The sequence below is a fragment of the Leptodactylus fuscus genome, chromosome 4 (assembly GCF_031893055.1).
Source record: "Leptodactylus fuscus isolate aLepFus1 chromosome 4, aLepFus1.hap2, whole genome shotgun sequence".
NCBI lineage: Eukaryota > Metazoa > Chordata > Amphibia > Anura > Leptodactylidae > Leptodactylus > Leptodactylus fuscus.
Window position 1 is genome coordinate 222,963,052 of NC_134268.1, and position 24,538 is coordinate 222,987,589.

The 24,538-nt window shown below is 49.4% G+C and overlaps 1 protein-coding gene across 2 annotated transcripts in view; it reads right to left on the reverse strand.

The window, feature by feature from the left end:
- The window catches only part of LOC142201037 (uncharacterized), an 84,498-nt gene that overhangs the window by 35,851 nt on the left and 24,109 nt on the right, over window positions 1-24,538 (reverse strand). For both annotated transcript variants that reach the window (XM_075271850.1, XM_075271849.1), the window contains exons 3-8: window positions 21,852-22,065; window positions 21,710-21,769; window positions 10,920-11,015; window positions 4,773-4,874; window positions 4,260-4,391; window positions 48-161 (exon numbers count right to left, since the gene is read on the reverse strand). In XM_075271850.1, coding sequence (XP_075127951.1) covers window positions 48-161; window positions 4,260-4,391; window positions 4,773-4,874; window positions 10,920-11,015; window positions 21,710-21,769; window positions 21,852-22,050 — 703 coding nt within the window. In that variant the 5' untranslated portion in view covers window positions 22,051-22,065. The remainder of the gene's footprint in view (window positions 1-47; window positions 162-4,259; window positions 4,392-4,772; window positions 4,875-10,919; window positions 11,016-21,709; window positions 21,770-21,851; window positions 22,066-24,538) is intronic.

Sequence of the window (24,538 nt, forward strand, 5' to 3'; positions counted from 1 at the left end):
AGGACTGGTGCACGTATACAACTGTATATACCAGCAGACCCACTTACCTTCATCATGCTGTTCCAGGTACTGACTTCCTAATCCAGGAAGAAGCTGACTTTCTGTGGAAACTGCGGCATCAAACAGGGACTCCTCAGGTGTTAGCTGGTGTCCTTCATGGTCTGCAATGGATAGACAAAAGGAAAGATCACCAAGACGTGCGCGGGCCCAGACTAAGGGGGACTACAAGTCTCAGAACGTCCCGTCAGCAACACATGAAGAATGGAAAAGAACCAAATGCAAGGCAGTGTAGGAGAGCGCGGCCCTGCTGCAGAAATCCTACACCGGTCAGGGTCCAGCTGCTGCTGTGACAATCCCCGGGGGTCCGGCCTCACCGCACACAATCCAAAAAACACAGGAGGATTTAGGATCCCAATGAGGCCGAAGAAAAGTTTGGAGAAAGAAAAGTTGTGTCCGGCCGTGTGAGTCAGCAGATTAGTCGTCTGACAGAGAAGCGAGCGGCTTCTGGCACATTAGACAGCGCCGCCTCAGCAATCCTGAGGGGCTGCGGGGGCACAGGAGGCGGCCGGACATTAAAAGTGAATGAGGCTGAGGGACAGCTGCACGGGGCAGGCTATAAGACTACGCATGACAAGGCGCCGAGGAACGATCACTATGTCTGAAAGCAGCAAAGTTATACTAGAAGAGAGCCCGGCCAAAATCCAGGAGACCCCATCATATAAGAAGGGACCAAAATAGAAGCCGGGCGCCCTGATCACATCTACTATGGATATAGGGCCCTCTGCGTATACACCCCCGGCACAGACTGAAGACCCTCCGACTACAGCCACGGATATTTAAAGAAGGTCACTTTAGGTCAAGTTCACATTGCCGAGCTCAAGTGTCAGAATCCACAACAAGAGGAAAGTGGAATTTACTCCAAGACGTCTGAAATCTATCAGATAATAGTAATGGAAGCGAGAAGACGGAGGAAAGAGCCCGAAAATAACCCAGAAGAGCAACCGCATGTGAGGATCTCACCCGACACCCCCAAATCATCCCAAAACAGGGGAACAAACATTACTAGATAGATGGAGGAATCTGCAGGATGATGGGGGTCATAGTCCAAGCCCACAGACCTACTGCTAAATACATTCATAGAGCAAGAAGCTCCTGAGTTACATCCTGTATTATACTCCAGAGCTGCGCTCACTATTCTGCTGGTGCAGTCACTGTGTACATACATTACATTACTTATCCTGTATTATACTCCAGAGCTGCGCTCACTATTCTGCTGGTACAGTCACTGTGTACATACATTACATTACTTATCCTGTATTATACTCCAGAGCTGCGCTCACTATTCTGCTGGTACAGTCACTGTGTACATACATTACATTACTTATCCTGTATTATACTCCAGAGCTGCGCTCACTATTCTGCTGGTACAGTCACTGTGTACATACATTACTTATCCTGTATTATACTCCAGAGCTGCGCTCACTATTCTGCTAGTACAGTCACTGTGTACATACATTACATTACTTATCCTGTATTATACTCCAGAGCTGCGCTCACTATTCTGCTGGTACAGTCACTGTGTACATACATTACTTATCCTGTATTATACTCCAGAGCTGCGCTCACTATTCTGCTGGTGCAGTCACTGTGTACATACATTACATTACTTATTCTGTATTATACTCCAGAGCTGCGCTCACTATTCTGCTGGTGCAGTCACTGTGTACATACATTACATTACTTATCCTGTATTATACTCCAGAGCTGCGCTCACTATTCTGCTGGTGCAGTCACTGTGTACATACATTACATTACTTATCCTGTATTATACTCCAGAGCTGCGCTCACTATTCTGCTGGTACAGTCACTGTGTACATACATTACATTACTTATCCTGTATTATACTCCAGAGCTGCGCTCACTATTCTGCTGGTACAGTCACTGTGTACATACATTACTTATCCTGTATTATACTCCAGAGCTGCGCTCACTATTCTGCTGGTACAGTCACTGTGTACATACATTACTTATCCTGTATTATACTCCAGAGCTGCGCTCACTATTCTGCTAGTACAGTCACTGTGTACATACATTACATTACTTATCCTGTATTATACTCCAGAGCTGCGCTCACTATTCTGCTGGTACAGTCACTGTGTACATACATTACATTACTTATCCTGTATTATACTCCAGAGCTGCGCTCACTATTCTGCTGGTACAGTCACTGTGTACATACATTACATTACTTATCCTGTATTATACTCCAGAGCTGCGCTCACTATTCTGCTGGTACAGTCACTGTGTACATACATTACATTACTTATCCTGTATTATACCCCAGAGCTGCGCTCACTATTCTGCTGGTGCAGTCACTGTGTACATACATTACATTACTTATCCTGTATTATACTCCAGAGCTGCACTCACTATTCTGCTGGTGCAGTCACTGTGTACATACATTACATTACTTATCCTGTATTATACTCCAGAGCTGCGCTCACTATTCTGCTGGTACAGTCACTGTGTACATACATTACATTACTTATCCTGTATTATACTCCAGAGCTGCGCTCACTATTCTGCTGGTACAGTCACTGTGTACATACATTACATTACTTATCCTGTATTATACTCCAGAGCTGCGCTCACTATTCTGCTGGTACAGTCACTGTGTACATACATTACATTACTTATCCTGTATTATACTCCAGAGCTGCGCTCACTATTCTGCTGGTACAGTCACTGTGTACATACATTACATTACTTATCCTGTATTATACTCCAGAGCTGCGCTCACTATTCTGCTGGTACAGTCACTGTGTACATACATTACATTACTTATCCTGTATTATACTCCAGAGCTGCGCTCACTATTCTGCCGGTACAGTCACTGTGTACATACATTACATTACTTATCCTGTATTATACTCCAGAGCTGCGCTCACTATTCTGCCGGTGCAGTCACTGTGTACATACATTACATTACTTATCCTGTATTATACCCCAGAGCTGCGCTCACTATTCTGCCGGTACAGTCACTGTGTACATACATTACATTACTTATCCTGTATTATACTCCAGAGCTGCGCTCACTATTCTGCCGGTACAGTCACTGTGTACATACATTACATTACTTATCCTGTATTATACCCCAGAGCTGCGCTCACTATTCTGCTGGTGCAGTCACTGTGTACATACATTACATTACTTATCCTGTATTATACTCCAGAGCTGCACTCACTATTCTGCTGGTGCAGTCACTGTGTACATACATTACATTACTTATCCTGTATTATACTCCAGAGCTGCGCTCACTATTCTGCTGGTACAGTCACTGTGTACATACATTACATTACTTATCCTGTATTATACTCCAGAGCTGCGCTCACTATTCTGCTGGTACAGTCACTGTGTACATACATTACATTACTTATCCTGTATTATACTCCAGAGCTGCGCTCACTATTCTGCTGGTACAGTCACTGTGTACATACATTACATTACTTATCCTGTATTATACCCCAGAGCTGCGCTCACTATTCTGCTGGTGCAGTCACTGTGTACATACATTACATTACTTATCCTGTATTATACCCCAGAGCTGCACTCACTATTCTGCTGGTGCAGTCACTGTGTACATACATTACATTACTTATCCTGTATTATACTCCAGAGCTGCGCTCACTATTCTGCTGGTACAGTCACTGTGTACATACATTACATTACTTATCCTGTATTATACTCCAGAGCTGCGCTCACTATTCTGCTGGTACAGTCACTGTGTACATACATTACATTACTTATCCTGTATTATACTCCAGAGCTGCGCTCACTATTCTGCTGGTACAGTCACTGTGTACATACATTACATTACTTATCCTGTATTATACTCCAGAGCTGCGCTCACTATTCTGCTGGTACAGTCACTGTGTACATACATTACATTACTTATCCTGTATTATACTCCAGAGCTGCGCTCACTATTCTGCTGGTACAGTCACTGTGTACATACATTACATTACTTATCCTGTATTATACTCCAGAGCTGCGCTCACTATTCTGCCGGTGCAGTCACTGTGTACATACATTACATTACTTATCCTGTATTATACCCCAGAGCTGCGCTCACTATTCTGCTGGTGCAGTCACTGTGTACATACATTACATTACTTATCCTGTATTATACTCCAGAGCTGCGCTCACTATGTTACTGTGTATATACACTACTAATCTCTGTATACTGGTGCTGCTCTCACCTGGTGCATTGTGGGAGCCCAGTGCGATTTGCTCCTCGGCTGTGGGTTGCCATATATGTGACGTCGGATCGCTCTGAGGTACTTGGAATGGAAGGTTTGCAGACTCATCACTCGGAGTTTCCCCATAAGTGGCTGTAAGAGAAATAATATGATAGAGCTTTGTGTCCTCTCTCATTAGAGGGGTCTCTGGACTATTTCGGGGGCCGCAGGAATCAGCTGTAACTTGTGGGATAACTCCGCCCTCGCGGTCCTTAGGATCGGTCACTTTATATCACATCTGTGTCTGAACCTCGGTCAGCGACAGCAGAAACCGTGGCCTAGTCAGGGACCAGAGCTGCAGTAACCCCACATGGCCACTACTAAGGGGGAGGAGCTGTTCACTTCCTGCACTGACCATGCCCAGCTGATGTGTGGGGGCACCAGGTGTCAGGCCCCCTGATCTGTATCCTAAGGATATGACGATAGTCAGTATATATACTGTGCACAATATACAGCCGCCACAACACATCTTACCGGTTGTTTTCTCTGAAGCTTCTGCGCTCGGGGTGTCGGTTTCTCCAGATTTAGAATAAGAATCGGTCAGCCATCCCTCATCGAAGGCGGCCGCAGGGGAGTCTGCAAGGAACAGGAGATACAGAGGATGAGATCAGAGATCAGATACTGTGTACAGAGGGGGGGCAGCGATCAGATACAGCGATCAGAGAGCGGGACAGCGATCAGATACACAGCGTACAGAGTGTGGATAGAGATCAGATACAGCGATCAGATACAGCGATCAGATACAGCGATCAGATACAGCGATCAGATACAGCGATCAGATACAGCGATCAGATACAGCGATCAGATACAGCGATCAGATACAGCGATCAGATACAGCGATCAGATACAGCGATCAGATACAGCGATCAGATACAGCGATCAGATACAGCGATCAGATACAGCGATCAGATACAGCGATCAGATACAGCGATCAGATACAGCGATCAGATACAGCGATCAGATACAGCGATCAGATACAGCGATCAGATACAGCGATCAGAGAGCGGGACAGCGATCAGATACACAGCGATCAGAGAGCGGGACAGCGATCAGATACACAGCGTACAGAGTGTGGATAGAGATCAGATACAGCGATCAGATACAGCGATCAGATACAGCGATCAGATACAGCGATCAGATACAGCGATCAGATACAGCGATCAGATACAGCGATCAGATACAGCGATCAGATACAGCGATCAGATACAGCGATCAGATACAGCGATCAGATACAGCGATCAGATACAGCGATCAGATACAGCGATCAGATACAGCGATCAGATACAGCGATCAGATACAGCGATCAGATACAGCGATCAGATACAGCGATCAGATACAGCGATCAGATACAGCGATCAGATACAGCGATCAGATACAGCGATCAGATACAGCGATCAGATACAGCGATCAGATACAGCGATCAGATACAGCGATCAGATACAGCGATCAGATACAGCGATCAGATACAGCGATCAGATACAGCGATCAGATACAGCGATCAGATACAGCGATCAGATACAGCGATCAGATACAGCGATCAGATACAGCGATCAGATACAGCGATCAGATACAGCGATCAGATACAGCGATCAGATACAGCGATCAGATACAGTGTACAAAGGGGGGAAAGCGATCAGATACAGCGATCAGATACAGTGTACAAAGGGGGGACAGCGATCAGATACATAATGTATGAAGGGAATGTCTGAGACATCCATGTGATGAAATTGGGGGGTTGAGGAGACATTGCTAGGATGGCTAAATCTATGGCTGCCACACAGGTGACCAGTGACATCACCTCAAATATGATGTGCTGAAACAAACAACGAAACTTTCAGCACCGAAGGTGTTAAAATAATAACTTAACTTTTATTTAAGAGAGCATGAAAAAATGGGTACCAGATATAGGAGTCCAAGAAAAAAACTCACGTAGTCAGGATGTCCTGAAACGCGTAGGCCTGTCTGCTTTGTTTACACATGCACATTGATATATGGAATTGACTACGTGAGTTTTTTTCTTGGACTCCTATATCTGGTACCCATTTTTTCATGCTCTCTTAAATAAAAGTTAAGTTATTATTTTAACACCTTCGGTGCTGAAAGTTTCGTTGTTTGTTTTGGACATTATTTGCCCCAGCCGGGGGTGTATTTTTTCGTGCACTCAAGGTATACACTGCCTCTCTTTATTGTTGGTGAGCTGTGGACTGTATGTGTATACACATTTTTTCTCTATGATGTGCTGAAGGCTGGTCAGGATAAGTAATGTATGTACACAGTGACTGCACCAGCAGAATAGTGATCGCAGCTCTGGAGTATAATACAGGATAAGTAATGTAATGTATGTACACAGTGACTGCACGAGCAGAATAGTGAGCGCAGCTCTGGAGTATAATACAGGATAAGTAATGTAATGTATGTACACAGTGACTGCACCAGCAGAATAGTGAGCGCAGCTCTGGAGTATAATACAGGATAAGTAATGTAATGTAATGTATGTACACAGTGACTGTACCAGCAGAATAGTGAGCGCAGCTCTGGAGTATAATACAGGATAAGTAATGTAATGTATGTACACAGTGACTGTACCAGCAGAATAGTGAGCGCAGCTCTGGGGTATAACACGGGATAAGTAATGTAATGTATGTACACAGTGACTGCACCAGCAGAATAGTGAGCGCAGCTCTGGAGTATAATACTGGATAAGTAATGTAATGTATGTACACAGTGACTGCACCAGCAGAATAGTGAGCGCAGCTCTGGAGTATAATACAGGATAAGTAATGTAATGTATGTACACAGTGACTGTACCAGCAGAATAGTGAGCGCAGCTCTGGGGTATAACACGGGATAAGTAATGTAATGTATGTACACAGTGACTGCACCGGCAGAATAGTGAGCGCAGCTCTGGGGTATAACACGGGATAAGTAATGTAATGTATGTACACAGTGACTGCACCGGCAGAATAGTGAGCGCAGCTCTGGGGTATAACACGGGATAAGTAATGTAATGTATGTACACAGTGACTGCACCGGCAGAATAGTGAGCGCAGCTCTGGGGTATAACACGGGATAAGTAATGTAATGTATGTACACAGTGACTGCACCGGCAGAATAGTGAGCGCAGCTCTGGGGTATAACACGGGATAAGTAATGTAATGTATGTACACAGTGACTGCACCGGCAGAATAGTGAGCGCAGCTCTGGGGTATAACACGGGATAAGTAATGTAATGTATGTACACAGTGACTGCACCGGCAGAATAGTGAGCGCAGCTCTGGGGTATAACACGGGATAAGTAATATAATGTATGTACACAGTGACTGCACCGGCAGAATAGTGAGCGCAGCTCTGGGGTATAATACAGGATAAGTAATGTAATGTATGTACACAGTGACTGCACCGGCAGAATAGTGAGCGCAGCTCTGGAGTATAATACAGGATAAGTAATGTAATGTATGTACACAGTGACTGCACCAGCAGAATAGTGAGCGCAGCTCTGGGGTATAATACAGGATAAGTAATGTAATGTATGTACACAGTGACTGCACCAGCAGAATAGTGAGCGCAGCTCTGGAGTATAATACAGGATAAGTAATGTAATGTATGTACACAGTGACTGCACCAGCAGAATAGTGAGCGCAGCTCTGGAGTATAATACAGGATAAGTAATGTAATGTATGTACACAGTGACTGCACCAGCAGAATAGTGAGCGCAGCTCTGGGGTATAATACAGGATAAGTAATGTAATGTATGTACACAGTGACTGCACCAGCAGAATAGTGAGCGCAGCTCTGGAGTATAATACAGGATAAGTAATGTAATGTATGTACACAGTGACTGTACCAGCAGAATAGTGAGCACAGCTCTGGAGTATAATACAGGATAAGTAATGTATGTACACAGTGACTGCACCAGCAGAATAGTGAGTGCAGCTCTGGAGTATAATACAGGATAAGTAATGTAATGTATGTACACAGTGACTGCACCAGCAGAATAGTGAGCGCAGCTCTGGAGTATAACACAGGATAAGTAATGTAATGTATGTACACAGTGACTGCACCAGCAGAATAGTGAGCGCAGCTCTGGAGTATAATACAGGATAAGTAATGTAATGTTTTACACAGTGACTGTACCAGCAGAATAGTGAGCGCAGCTCTGGGGTATAATACAGGATAAGTAATGTAATGTATGTACACAGTGACTGCACCAGCAGAATAGTGAGTGCAGCTCTGCAGTATAATACAGGATAAGTAATGTAATGTATGTACACAGTGACTGCACCAGCAGAATAGTGAGCGCAGCTCTGGAGTATAATACAGGATAAGTAATGTAATGTACACAGTGACTGCACCAGCAGAATAGTGAGCGCAGCTCTGGAGTATAATACAGGATAAGTAATGTAATGTATGTACACAGTGACTGCACCAGCAGAATAGTGAGCGCAGCTCTGGAGTATAATACAGGATAAGTAATGTAATGTACACAGTGACTGCACCAGCAGAATAGTGAGCGCAGCTCTGGGGTATAATACAGGATAAGTAATGTAATGTATGTACACAGTGACTGCACCAGCAGAATAGTGAGCGCAGCTCTGGAGTATAATACAGGATAAGTAATGTAATGTATGTACACAGTGACTGCACCAGCAGAATAGTGAGCGCAGCTCTGGAGTATAATACAGGATAAGTAATGTAATGTATGTACACAGTGACTGCACCAGCAGAATAGTGAGCGCAGCTCTGGGGTATAATACAGGATAAGTAATGTAATGTATGTACACAGTGACTGCACCAGCAGAATAGTGAGCGCAGCTCTGGAGTATAATACAGGATAAGTAATGTAATGTATGTACACAGTGACTGTACCAGCAGAATAGTGAGCGCAGCTCTGGGGTATAATACAGGATAAGTAATGTAATGTATGTACACAGTGACTGCACCAGCAGAATAGTGAGCGCAGCTCTGGAGTATAATACAGGATAAGTAATGTAATGTATGTACACAGTGACTGCACCAGCAGAATAGTGAGCGCAGCTCTGGGGTATAATACAGGATAAGTAATGTAATGTATGTACACAGTGACTGCACCAGCAGAATAGTGAGCGCAGCTCTGGAGTATAATACAGGATAAGTAATGTAATGTATGTACACAGTGACTGTACCAGCAGAATAGTGAGCGCAGCTCTGGAGTATAATACAGGATAAGTAATGTAATGTATGTACACAGTGACTGCACCAGCAGAATAGTGAGCGCAGCTCTGGAGTATAATACAGGATAAGTAATGTAATGTATGTACACAGTGACTGTACCAGCAGAATAGTGAGCGCAGCTCTGGAGTATAATACAGGATAAGTAATGTATGTACACAGTGACTGTACCAGCAGAATAGTGAGTGCAGCTCTGCAGTATAATACAGGATAAGTAATGTAATGTATGTACACAGTGACTGCACCAGCAGAATAGTGAGCGCAGCTCTGGAGTATAATACAGGATAAGTAATGTAATGTATGTACACAGTGACTGCACCAGCAGAATAGTGAGCGCAGCTCTGGAGTATAATACAGGATAAGTAATGTAATGTATATACACAGTGACTGCAGCAGCAGAATAGTGAGCGCAGCTCTGGAGTATAATACAGGATAAGTAATGTATGTACACAGTGACTGTACCAGCAGAATAGTGAGCGCAGCTCTGGAGTATAATACAGGATAAGTAATGTAATGTATGTACACAGTGACTGCACCAGCAGAATAGTGAGCGCAGCTCTGGAGTATAATACAGGATAAGTAATGTAATGTATGTACACAGTGACTGCACCAGCAGAATAGTGAGCGCAGCTCTGGGGTATAATACAGGATGTAACTCAGGATCAGTGCAGGAGCGTCTTGCTCCATAAATGTCTTTCGCAGCAGATCTGTGTGTGACTACGACCCCCATCATCCAGCAGATTCCTGGGGCAGGGCCTGTCACATTATTAGGCCGATCACATCAGAGATCTGTAGACTCCGCACATTTCTGGAGAACAGCTGTGACTCGCACTATAAGGATTGTCTTGAATCTCTGGAAATCTCCAGTAATTCAAGTCCTTGTGTCATCTTCCTTCTATCCCATGTGCTGCGCTTGTGGTCGCCTCGCTGTCACCCAGCTTTTCTATGACAATTCTGGGGATATTTTCAGACACTGTTGTGATGACACGCGCACGGCCACCGGGAACAACAATCCCCATTATTAAGGCCGACCAACCAGATTGGATGCGCCATAAACAATGGACTGTGGTCAGATTTACAGCTCAGGTATGCTGTGACACAATCTTGTAGAAATGAGTCACCCAGCTTTCCCAGGAACGGAAAACCCAATAAATGGCTGAATAACATGTGCTTGTGAGAAGACTGATGAGCATGCGCTGCGGCCGGACTGTGATTAACACTTCCTGCGCCTGATGGGTCACAGCGGTACCAGTAAGACCCCTTCCCCTCCCCCAGTATTCGGAGGAGCGGCTAGGCAGTGATTTATGGCAAGCATCTGCTCTCTAGCTTGGCCGGGGATGATAAATGAGCTGTCAGGCTGACTGTGCAGCTGAGCCATGGTTATATATAGACTGCGGCTACAGGAGAGCGTACCAGGAAGCTGCGCAGGGAAGGCCGGGCAAATCTGTACTTGTGGAGGGAGGAGGAGATCTGCCAAGACGTCTTCATCGCAAGCGGATCCGAACGGATCTAAAGATAAAAAGCAAAAAGGGACGTTACTCAGGGCCGTGCCTGTGTCAGTCTCCACTGCCGCTCTGACATTGTATTCATGCACCAGGAAATATATTCGGCAGCGGTTTATGTGCAATCCCCCTCCTAATCCTTCTCCTGATGACAAAGCAAAAACCCAGGGCGGCCGTCACCCGGAGATTAATGGGAATAAAGCTGGGTTCCAGCAGCCTCGCAGATTTCCCCGGCTTTGCCCCCCCTTCTAATCAGACCGCGAATCAGAAGTGAAGACGTATCATCGCTCTCTAACTCTCTGACCTACTTTCGGTCGGAGAGCAGAAGCGCCGCGCACTTTGCGGGTTATATAAGAAGTTTTGCGATTCGCGCTCCCTATTATCCGGGGTCGGGTCCATTTACATTCCGCCGAGCTGCTGAGTCTGGTAATGAACGCCGCGCGCGTTTCACGCCTCGCTGCCCAAACTACCAAGGGGGAGGCTAAAGTGGAAGCTATTTCTGTCGGACAAGGGGAAACTTAAAAAGCGGCCAAAAAAAAGTGGCGAGTACCTGAAGCGATACTGATGACTGGTTACTTCTAAAGCTGCAAAGTAGTGGAAGAAAGTGGGACGGGGAGGGGCGGGGGGATCTGGACACAAAATTCTGAGTAAATTCAGGAACTTTCCACTTCTAGGCGACCCTTCCACCTCTGGCTCTTTCCTGCACCTCTTTGCTGATCCCGGCACAGTTGGAATTGACTCCCCACCTGTTCATGAGCAATCGGTGCAGTTAGTTTTGGTGCCTGATCTGTAACTAGACTCCCTAATGTCACATGGGTGGTATCTGGGGGGGAGCAGGCGATGGGGCGGGACTAGAGGTAAACCATGTCAGGCAGAGCTCACAATGCCACCCCCTTGCCTGACACCACCCACTGGACATAAGGGAGTCTAGTTACATATCAGACACCAAAATGACCAGCACAGATTGCTCAGGAACAGCGGATGGCTACAGAAAAAAAATTACAACTGTCTTAAGTCAACGAGAGCTGGACATGGTAAAAGGGTCCTTTAAGCTGCAACATGTTTTCTACTCCAGTAACACCCAGAGCTGCATTCAACGGGGTCAGGATGAGCGGAGTAGAGGTCATGCCGGTGCGTTAAGGCTCCATCCAACCTCATGGGACTACCGCAGATCGCTAAGTGCTGTCCTTGGCTTCTCTTCGGCAGTCCTACAGAGAATAATGGCGCGAGCACACACTGGCAGACTACTGCTGCACCATATGGGGTACAGGGGAGCCCTGTTCTTGTTATTAGTGGGGGGGAGGGGCCTTGTCCACTGGGCTTACTCTGTGCTGGTCTTCCAATAAAAATCATATCCAATTAGAAGAAACGCTGCATCGATCTAGAAAACCTCCGCATCAGTCATCCTCCTCTAAGTCATAGAATAGGATCCCGGTTCTTGTCGGTATGCAAATGAGTTGTTTTGCAGCACTGGGGGCGGGCCCCAACACTCAAATAGCACTAGGGGCGGCCCCAATGCTGCGAGAGAACTCTCTCCAGCGCCGCCTCCATCTTTGTCAGCAGTGTCGCCTTCGTCCTCTTCTTCCGGCGCAGGTTTCCGACTTCTAGGCCTCGGGCAGAGCAGACTGTGCATGCCCACAGGCCACGATAAAATGGCCGCTTGCACAGTATTGGAAGTGGCCATTTTCTGGTGGCCTGTGGGCATCATGCGCAGTCTGCTCAAGGCCTAGAAGTCAGAAACCTGCCCCGGAAGAAGAGGACGAAGACGACACTGCTGACGAAGATGGAGGCGGCGCTGGAGAGAGTTCTCTCACAGTATTGGGGCCGCCCCTAGTGCTATATGAGCGCTGGGGCCCCCCCCAGTGCTGCAAAAGAACTTATTTGCATACCGACAAGAACCGGGATTGTAGGCGAATGGCGGCACAGAGAAGACAACGAAAGGTAGGAGACGAATAACCTCTCTTAAGGCTATTCCAACATGTTACTCAAAAAAGAAAAAAAAAGGTTTCTATGATATGATCCCTTTAAGGAGAAGTCTGGTCACACATCCCCTTTAAATAGCTAAAAAGCAGCAAGTAAAGTCATGGGTTCCAGACTGGGCAGCGGGCACAGCGAGCACCCTCAGCAACAACAGACCAGCACCATAGAGAGCCTTTGTGACCCCGGCGTCCATGTTTGTGCTGTCTCCGGCCTCCCGGAATAGATGCGCTCTCTCTCATCATGGCTGCGGGGCCTTGTCACATTTCGTTACTGATCAGGAAAAAAACGCTGGAAGCAACTGGCAGCAGATCGGGAGGCGGCCGCCCGCTCACACAGCTGCACGGCCAGGACTCGCTGTGTCTAGACAATATGCCCGGCTTCACGTCTCTGCTCTGCTTAACGGCTGCTCGCAGGAGAGGAAAATCAGAGTCTACCGCGCCGGCTCTGCTACATCCGATCCTGGAGTCCGGCACGGCTCCGCCAGCTCAGAACCGTGAAGAATAAGAGCAGATTAATCCTCTACGCAGACCGCTCCTGCACCTAGGAAAGCTGGGTATCTACCTATAGGGCCAGTAACATGGGACATCTCCTATAGAGTTATATGCAAGCGCGCCCGACCACTGCACCATCATGGTGGTCAAGGCCGGAGGACCCCTGTGCAGTCAGTCAGGAGTCCCCGGCCGTGGAAGTCCCTCCACATGAGTAAACCATGCTGGCGACCCCTATAAAGAGGAAGATGATGGGCTCAGGCTTATACTCCAGTCACATCCAAAGCTGCATTCTTGTCTGTATTTGGGTGCAAAAGGATGACATCTGGAGCACTGGTGCGGGGGATGGGGCGGAGTGGCCCGTGGAGACCCCCAGATGGTGCCCACTTACAGGCCAGACCCCTGGAAAAGTGACAGAATGGAGAGGTCAGACATCGGTTCTCCCTGGCCTGGTGAGGAGCCTGTAGGTGGCGCCACCTCGGCTGCAGCATATTAGGCCCTGAGCCAAACCAGGTGGGTCAGGGTCACAATTAGAAGAGGGGGTGGGGGTGGTAGTGTGACAGCGCCTCCTGCTGGATCCACCACACCTGGGAGGACCACCGTCTTCTAGTGTCCACCTCTACAGCGCCCCCTACTGAACGTACAAACTGCACAAAGAGAAATTCTCTGCTGCACATGTAAATGCAGCTTTGTATGTGACTGGAGTAATGGAGTATAAGGCTTCCTGTCATTCCGATTCAGCCCAAGTCAAATATATATTATTCTAAGACACCCCCTCCCCCACTGCGCTCTCGCCGTCATGTCCGCAGTGTAATGACTAAATGTTTCCTGTTCTATTTCAGGATCCGGTGCCCGAGTCTCACACCCGCACAGTAGGCTGGTCGGGGGCGGCATCAGATGGCACAGAGTAAGGTTATAGTGCGCTTACCATCACAACGAGGACTGCGCGGCGGCGACGACTCGTCCGCCAAATCTCATCAGGATGAGAAGGGTTTAAGCAAAGGGAGCAGGAAGGACCTGGGGACACGCACTGCAAGGCCAAAAGTAAGTGCAACCCCCCCCCCCCCCTGCAGGTAGTGTCAGGGCCAAAAGTAAGTGCACCCCCCCTTGCAGGTAGTGTCAGGGCCAAAAGTAAGTGCCCCCCCTGCAGGTAGTGTCAGGGCCAAAAGTAAGTGCACCCCCTGCAGGTAGTGTCTGCGCCACACTACAGGGCCAAAAGTAAGTGCACCCCCTGCAGGTCGTGTCAGGGCCAAAAGTAAGTGCACCCCCTGCAGGTAGTGTCAGGGCCAAAAGTAAGTGCACCCCCCCCTTGCAGGTAGTGTCAGGGCCAAAAGTAAGTGCACCCCCCTTGCAGGTAGTGTCAGGGCCAAAAGTAAGTGCACCCCCTGCAGGTAGTGTCAGGGCCAAAAGTAAGTGCACCCCCTGCAGGTAGTGTCTGCACCACACTACAGAGCCAAAAGTAAGTGCACCCCCTGCAGGTAGTGTCTGCACCACACTACAGGGCCAAAAGTAAGTGCACCCCCTGTACTTGGTGCCTGGACCACCTCATCACTTCTCAGGGTCTTCATGTCCTGCAAGCTACACAGAGCGAGGCAGACGGATTCACAAGTAGTGTTTGCGCGGGCTCAGCCATGGAAAAGCGCGACAACAGCGGCTCAATGCCAAGAAGCAGCTGGAGAAAGCTGGTGGACTGTGGAAACAAACCCAACATAGTCCCGGGGATCACAGACACTGCATGATCCAGCACCAGAAGCAGCACTGCCCCAAAGCATGCTGGGAGGGAAGAGTCAGAATATAAGGGGGGCTTAGTGACACCACTACAATCCTATAGTATAAAGCTCAGCGATGCAAGAGCTGCAGGAACCCGACCGGAGATATGGACTGAACCCCCCCCCCCCCATCATAGAGTGACCCCCACCGTGTGAAACCACCCCATCATACAGAGTGCCCCGCCCCAAGCATCTGCCCCATCATACAGAGTGCCCCCACACCATTTGTAAACCCTTCTCCCCCCCCATAGTGTCCCGCAGTAATTCAGCAGTGACTTCTCTCCACCTGGCTCTTATGTAAGTTAATAGATATAGCGCCATCCCTGTATCTGGGCCATGTTCACACACAGCAGTCCCCGCCTCCCCTCATCTCCCCCAGGAGCCCCCGCAGACCCCATACTGTCAATGACATGTATACATTAACTACAGGCCCTGCTATTCACTGCTGTAGCAGGAAGAAGAAATGAAGCCGCTGCTCATCCTGTTCTTACAGGTTCATGAACAGAATGCCAGAACTACAGTGTAGACTGACACTGCAGAGACAAAGAAACAACACCCACTGACACGCCATGTAGGCTCTGTGGCAAGCTGGGTACTGCTGTAATATAAAACCTTAGCCATTCCCATCAGTGGTGCAGTCACTACTTTGTCCACTAGATGGCAGTCAGTTGTATTATACGGCAATGTTTTGCTGCTTCGGTTCTATAGCAAGGCACGAGTCGCCACCTGCTGGAACAACACTAACATAGCAGCCATGGCATATAGTCCAATGGTGGGGGCCTAGGTCTATCACCCAGCGCACACATTACACGTATATCAGCAGGACTGACCCTCCCCTATGTAATGTGTATGGGCCGCAGTAATGACCGGGTCCGCCATCACAATAATATACTGCGACACACTATGGTCGTGTATATGGGGCCTAAGGCTTTATTCACATTGCAGTACAGTGTGCGGATTGTACATTTCTCTTCTGTGTCCAGGCTGACAATATGGCAGCTCCTTCTCCACCTGCCCCAGCAAAAAAACCCAGCAACCACGGCTCAGCTGCAGAATAAGACAGAAGCGGGGGTGCGCGTCACCCAGGCCCTTCTACAATACTCTGCGGACAGCTCGCACCACGGTAGGCGGAGTCTTGTCACTGACAGGAGGTTGTAGAGAGGACACGGACCCTGATTAGCGGCAGACACAGTGTTAAGAAGTGCAAGACGTTAGTTGAAGCAAGTGAAACCACAAGTGAGAGACAACATGAGTTTATTGCAGGTTAGTCGGTGACACATGGAAGACGGCAGAGGGGTGGGGGGCCGGGGTGTTATCAGTCCTAAAGGCACCAGTATCTACAGATTGTGGAGGGGCCGCCGAGGTCAGACAAGAGTCTTCTCCTCTGGGCAGGGAAAGGAAGGAAACTGCAGGCTAAAGCGCAGCCAGGACTCAGGAAGGTGCGATCTTCATACCGCCATCTAAGACACAAGAGGGGAGGCAGCGAGGCCGCTCCTGGGGTCCGGCATGTGCTTACATGGGAGGCTCAGCAAGCACTGGAGGGAGGAAGAGGAGGAGGAAGAGGAGCAGCCTTCAGCAGAGAGGACGCCTGGTGCGGACAGCCGGGACGTCTTCTGTCCACCAGTGACCAGACAAGGGAGGAAAAGCACTGAATGTGTAGAGGAAGCGGAGTCCAGTGTGAGAGGAGCAATGCTCTAGGAGTCTAGAGGGAGGAAACGGGGAGGAGAAGGAGGCGAGATAGAGAGGAGGAGGAGGAAGGAGAGAGGCACAGAGCACAAGGTTAGTAAGACATATCCAGAAAGCATCACCATCAGTGTAAGATTACATGTAGCGAGGCCGGAGGAGCAGGGCAAGGCCGAGGCACACACAGAGGAGCAGGGCAAGGCCGAGGCATACACACACAGAGGAGCAGGGCAAGGCCGAGGCGCACACAGAGGAGCAGGGCAAGGCCGAGGCGCACACAGAGGAGCAGGGCAAGGCCGAGGCGCACACAGAGGAGCAGGGCAAGGCCGAGACACACACACACACAGAGGAGCAGGGCAAGGCCGAGGCACACACACACAGAGGAGCAGGGCAAGGCCGAGACACACACACAGAGGAGCAGGGCAAGGCCGAGACACACACACACACAGAGGAGCAGGGCAAGGCCGAGACACACACACACACAGAGGAGCAGGGCAAGGCCGAGACACACACACACACAGAGGAGCAGGGCAAGGCCGAGACACACACACACACACAGAGGAGCAGGGCAAGGCCGAGACACACACACACACAGAGGAGCAGGGCAAGGCCGAGACACACACACACACAGAGGAGCAGGGCAAGGCCGAGACACACACACACACAGAGGAGCAGGGCAAGGCCGAGACACACACACACAGAGGAGCAGGGCAAGGCCGAGACACACACACACACACAGAGGAGCAGGGCAAGGCCGAGACACACACACACACACAGAGGAGCAGGGCAAGGCCGAGACAGACACACACAGAGGAGCAGGGCAAGGCCGAGACACACACACACACACAGAGGAGCAGGGCAAGGCCGAGACAGACACACACAGAGGAGCAGGGCAAGGCCGAGACACACACACAGAGGAGCAGGGCAAGGCCGAGACACACACACAGAGGAGCAGGGCAAGGCCGAGACACACACACAGAGGAGCAGGGCAAGGCCGAGACACACACACACAGAGGAGCAGGGCAAGGCCGAGACACACACACACAGAGGAGCAGGGCAAGGCCGAGACACACACACAGAGGAGCAGGGCAAGGCCGAGGCACACACACAGAGGAGCAGGGCAAGGCCGAGGCACACACACAGAGGAGCAGGGCAAGGCCGAGGCACACACACAGAGGAGCAGGGCAAGGCCGAGACACACACACACAGAGGAGCAGGGCAAGGCCGAGGCACACACACAGAGGAGCAGGGCAAGGCCGAAGCACACACACAGAGGAGCAGGGCAAGGCCGAGACACACACACACAGAGGAGCAGGGCAAGGCCGAGACACACACACAGAGGAGCAGGGCAAGGCCGAGACACACACACAGAGGAGCAGGGCAAGGCCGAGACACACACAGAGGAGCAGCACACGGCCCAGGCACACCAAATCCTGACAATAGTCTGAAAGGAGAATAAAAGAGAAAGCAAAGTCCCGTCCTGTAGAAAGCAGAAGTGAAAATGAGCAATGCTCTGTGAGCTGAACACACCAGCAGACATCACTGGGCCTTGAGCTACTATATAGATCAGCCTGCAGTTCGGCTCTTAGCTCACAGAGCATTGTCTGGACTGGATACAATAGTGATAAAGCCTCAGCTGTATACAAGGACACTGCCTGAGAGTATACAGTGTCCTCAATGATGACTATACGATATCACTATGTTACAGGACACGAGGCGCCCCCTATGGTATATATAATCACACAGGGTATGATTACCTGCCACCCCAAGGACATGTGACTTACAATTCTGACGACATCACAACTTCCCGTTCTCTAGATCACCTGTATATTTAGTGCAGACCGCTGACAGCTTTAATAAGGAGCGACTATGTCGGACATGCTGCGGCTACTCATCACTAGCACTATTGTGGGCTCCTCCGCTGCTGCCCCATGCTTTACACTGCTGTTTTGCGCCACAGCTCAGAAGCACAGTATATAGCAGCATGTCAGCAGAGTATACACACTGGACCATTGTTAGCTAAAAGTGCCAGTAGGGCCGGACACCCAGCTAATGTGTACACGGGCCTACCAAATCTACCCAGATGGTAAAAGGATCGGGTTGGCTCACCTGCTGACATAGGTGTCCGGAGGGCACATGTGGCAGCCTAGTGTACATACGTATGGTGGGGGGCGCTGCTCATATACATTACATATATGTCAGGAGAACCTGGTGAGGTCAGTAGGACAAGCTGGACGCATAATGTGTATGGGGGTCTGCCGACAGCAATTGGGAAAATAAGTCGTCACGTCTGGCCGGGACCTTCTCCCCGGGTCACTTAGGTCAGTCATTTCTTTTATGAATTCTTTAAACAAACATCAGATTTTATTGAATGGCCGTTCTGTCTCTGACATCGCGTCGCTCTGATCCTAACGGGAATCCGCTGTGATGACGACAGACAAGAACCCAGGGACGGCTCCGGAGAACATGAAATGGCTCATGTGAATGGAAAGATAAGAGCAGGCAATAACCCCATCACTGTATACGGGATCAACAGCCAAAAGATAAAGGTTCCCTCCTGATGTGAATCACCCACGGACGCCGCCGACATCAGTGACTAATTCACAAGGTGCAGAAATAGACACCGCACAGACACGTGCCCCGAACCTCAAGGCGGTAAGAAGGAAGCCAAGGTAAACAACTGGAAATAAGACGTCTGTCAACATTGACAGGATCATACAGAGCCGTCATCCCGGGAGAAACCGCAATCCTCTACAAGACGTCTACCCAACAAGACATGGGGGTGTGATCTGCAATTCTCTACAAGACGCCTGCCCAACAAGACATGGGGGTATAACCAGCAATCCTCTACAAGACGTCTACCCAACAAGACATGGGGGGGATGATCAGCAATCCTCTACAAGACGTCTACCCAACAAGACATGGGGGTGTGATCTGCAATCCTCTACAAGACGTCTACCCAACAAGACATGGGGGTGTGATCTGCAATCCTCTACAAGACGCCTGCCCAACAAGACACGGAGATATGACCAGCAATACTCTACAAGACGTCTACCCAACAAGACATGGGGGTGTGATCAGCAATTCTCTACAAGACGCCTGCCCAACAAGACATGGGGGTATAACCAGCAATCCTCTACAAGACGTCTACCCAACAAGACATGGGGGGGATGATCAGCAATCCTCTACAAGACGTCTACCCAACAAGACATGGGGGTGTGATCTGCAATCCTCTACAAGACGCCTGCCCAACAAGACACGGAGATATGACCAGCAATACTCTACAAGACGTCTACCCAACAAGACATGGGGGTGTGATCAGCAATCCTCTACAAGACATCTACCCAACAAGACATGGGGGTATGACCAGCAATCCTCTACAAGACGCCTGCCCAACAAGACATGGGGGTATGACCAGCAATCCTCTACAAGACGCCTGCCCAACAAGACATGGGGGTATAACCAGCAATCCTCTACAAGACGTCTGCCCAACAAGACATGGGGGTGTGATCTGCAATCCTCTACAAGACGCCTGCCCAACAAGACACGGAGGTATGACCAGCAATCCTCTACAAGACATCTACCCAACAAGACATGGGGGTATGACCAGCAATCCTCTACAAGACGCCTGCCCAACAAGACATGGGGGTATGACCAGCAATCCTCTACAAGACGCCTGCCCAACAAGACATGGGGGTATAACCAGCAATCCTCTACAAGACGTCTGCCCAACAAGACATGGGGGTGTGATCTGCAATCCTCTACAAGACGCCTGCCCAACAAGACACGGAGGTATGACCAGCAATACTCTACAAGACGTCTACCCAACAAGACATGGGGGTATAACCAGCAATCCTCTACAAGACGCCTGCCCAACAAGACATGGGGGTATGACCAGCAATCCTCTACAAGACGCCTGCCCAACAAGACATGGGGGTATAACCAGCAATCCTCTACAAGACGTCTGCCCAACAAGACATGGGGGTGTGATCTGCAATCCTCTACAAGACGCCTGCCCAACAAGACACGGAGGTATGACCAGCAATACTCTACAAGACGTCTACCCAACAAGACATGGGGGTGTGATCAGCAATCCTCTACAAGACGCCTGCCCAACAAGACATGGGGGTATAACCAGCAATCCTCTACAAGACGCCTGCCCAACAAGACATGGGGTATGATCAGCAATCCTCTACAAGACGTCTGCCCAACAAGACATGGGGGTATGACCAGCAATCCTCTACAAGACGCCTGCCCAACAAGACATGGGGGTATAACCAGCAATCCTCTACAAGACGCCTGCCCAACAAGACATGGAGGTGTGATCAGCAATCCTCTACAAGACATGGGGGTATGACCAGCAATCCTCTACAAGACGTCTACCCAACAAGACATGGGGGTATGATCAGCAATCCTCTACAAGACGTCTACCCAGCAAGACATGGAGGTATGATCAGCAATCCTCTACAAGACGTCTACCCAACAAGACATGGGGGTGTGATCAGCAATCCTCTACAAGACGTCTACCCAACAAGACATGGGGGTGTGATCAGCAATCTTTGACTTAACAATTCCTACTTGTATAGGACGATCACAGAGAGCCCCCAGCACCCCCGCACACAGGTTATGGGGTACATGATAATGTGTTGGTGAGAGTTCAGACTCCTCCGTCTCTATACCGCGCAGTCAGCGGCGGCCCTGGGGTTGTGGATTGAGCCCCGGCAGTAGACATAGGGGAGATCTGGGAGGTGAAGAGTAGACAAGACAAGGCGGCCTCGTACCTGACACCCCGACGTCTCCTGTGCCGTGTTCTCCATTCTCCAACACGGACTGAGGACCACCTGCAAGAGAGAGCGCTGCGTCAGAGCCTGGACCCCCTGAAGACCCCCCCCCTCTGACTCACTTACCCCCATCACCACTTACCTTCAGCTGGGCGTTTGTCGCCCGCCCCATTGGCTTCGTCGTCATCTAATAAAGGAATGTAGTCCGTTTTGTCGCATTTCTCCCCTACGACGTCATCAAAAGTCTCCGCCTCCAACGAGCTGATGAAATCCCGCTTGACTTCTGGCTCGATCTGTGGCGGGGCGTCCGTCAGGGCGTCCACAAGTTCCAGGTCAGCCATCTTCTACTGCTGGGTCTGGAGAAATAGGAAGAGGGTTCGATGAAGGGGAAGAACCGGAGAAAGGAAACCAAAATACAGGTCACACTGCAGATATCACATACAGGGCTGGACGCCACTGGAACAAACCCTCAGCTTATTACAGTGATGAATCCTACACTCTTGGAACACTTGCTATACTGTCATTTGGGAAAGCTGTGTGACAACCCTGATCCTTGACCCCAGTCACTGCTTGCCACTCAGCTTTTCCAGAAACAGAATAAACAGATCAGCTCAGGGATTTGCATGTCGTGATGAGACCTATAGACACATAAAACGCTGACGCCCTCCCGGCCCGGATTAAGCGGCGCTGACACAAATATAGCGATAAATCCCAGGGATGCGGCAGCTGCGGCCGGTAATGCACAGGCCGAGCACACACTAATCCGCTCATCCAAATAACCCACAGCTAAAAACGTAACCTCAAAACTCTACCCGAAGGGAGAGAATATGGCGGCAGTGCGGCCAAACTATGACATCATACGTACAACGCCACAACGTCAGCTCTACCCCCGCACAATACGCACTGCTAGGTACACACTACGTAGCCTTCAAGATCTGCGATGGCCGTCAGTGAGGGGAGGCCGAGCAGGACTAGAACTTGTCACAGCTGGGGGGTTGTTACAGTGTTATAGAGGACGGAAGGAAAGGGAGGACAAAAGAGGATAAAAGAGGATTACAGTGAAGTAAGAGAAACACAAACAAGAAAAAGTAATAGAAAAAGGACGGACAAAATCCTGGAACCAGAGCGGGGAACAAATAATACCCAGCACCAGAGCAGCCTGCAAATAATACCCTGCACCAGAGCAGCCTGCAAATAATGCCCAGCACCAGAGCAGCCTGCAAATAATACCCAGCACCAGAGCAGCCTGCAAATAATACCCAGCACCAGAGCAGCCTGCAAATAATACCCAGCACCAGAGCAGCCTGCAAATAATACCCAGCACCAGAGCAGCCTGCAAATAATACCCAGCACCAGAGCAGCCTGCAAATAATACCCAGCACCAGAGCAGCCTGCAAATAATACCCAGCACCAGAGCAGCCTGCAAATAATACCCAGCACCAGAAGAGCCTGCAAATAATACCCAGCACCAGAGCAGCCTGCAAATAATACCCAGCACCAGAGCAGCCTGCAAATAATATCCAGCACCAGAAGAGCCTGCAAATAATACCCAGCACCAGAGCAGCCTGCAAATAATACCCTGCACCAGAGCAGCCTGCAAATAATACCCAGCACCAGAGCAGCCTGCAAATAATACCCAGCACCAGAGCAGCCTGCAAATAATACCCAGCACCAGAGCAGCCTGCAAATAATACCCAGCACCAGAGCAGCCTGCAAATAATACCCAGCACCAGAAGAGCCTGCAAATAATACCCAGCACCAGAGCAGCCTGCAAATAATACCCAGCACCAGAGCAGCCTGCAAATAATACCCTGCACCAGAGCAGCCTGCAAATAATACCCTGCACCAGAGCAGCCTGCAAATAATACCCAGCATCAGAGCAGCCTGCAAATAATACCCAGCATCAGAGCAGCCTGCAAATAATACCCAGCACCAGAGCAGCCTGCAAATAATACCCAGCACCAGAGCAGCCTGCAAATAATACCCAGCACCAGAGCAGCCTGCAAATAATACCCTGCACCAGAGCAGCCTGCAAATAATACCCAGCACCAGAGCAGCCTGCAAATAATACCCAGCATCAGAGCAGCCTGCAAATAATACCCAGCACCAGAGCAGCCTGCAAATAATACCCAGCACCAGAAGAGCCTGCAAATAATACCCAGCACCAGAGCAGCCTGCAAATAATACCCAGCACCAGAAGAGCCTGCAAATAATACCCTGCACCAGAGCAGCCTGCAAATAATACCCTGCACCAGAGCAGCCTGCAAATAATACCCTGCACCAGAGCAGCCTGCAAATAATACCCAGCATCAGAGCAGCCTGCAAATAATACCCAGCACCAGAGCAGCCTGCAAATAATACCCAGCACCAGAGCAGCCTGCAAATAATACCCAGCACCAGAAGAGCCTGCAAATAATACCCTGCACCAGAGCAGCCTGCAAATAATACCCAGCACCAGAGCAGCCTGCAAATAATACCCAGCACCAGAACAGCCTGCAAATAATACCCTGCACCAGAACAGCCTGCAAATAATACCCTGCACCAGAGCAGCCTGCAAATAATACCCTGCACCAGAGCAGCCTGCAAATAATACCCAGCACCAGAAGAGCCTGCAAATAATACCCAGCACCAGAGCAGCCTGCAAATAATACCCTGCACCAGAACAGCCTGCAAATAATACCCTGCACCAGAACAGCCTGCAAATACCCTGCACCAGAGCAGCCTGTAAATAATACCCTGCACCAGAGCAGCCTGCAATACCCTGCACCAGAGCAGCCTGCAATACCCTGCACCAGAGCAGCCTGCAAATAATACCCAGCACCAGAGCAG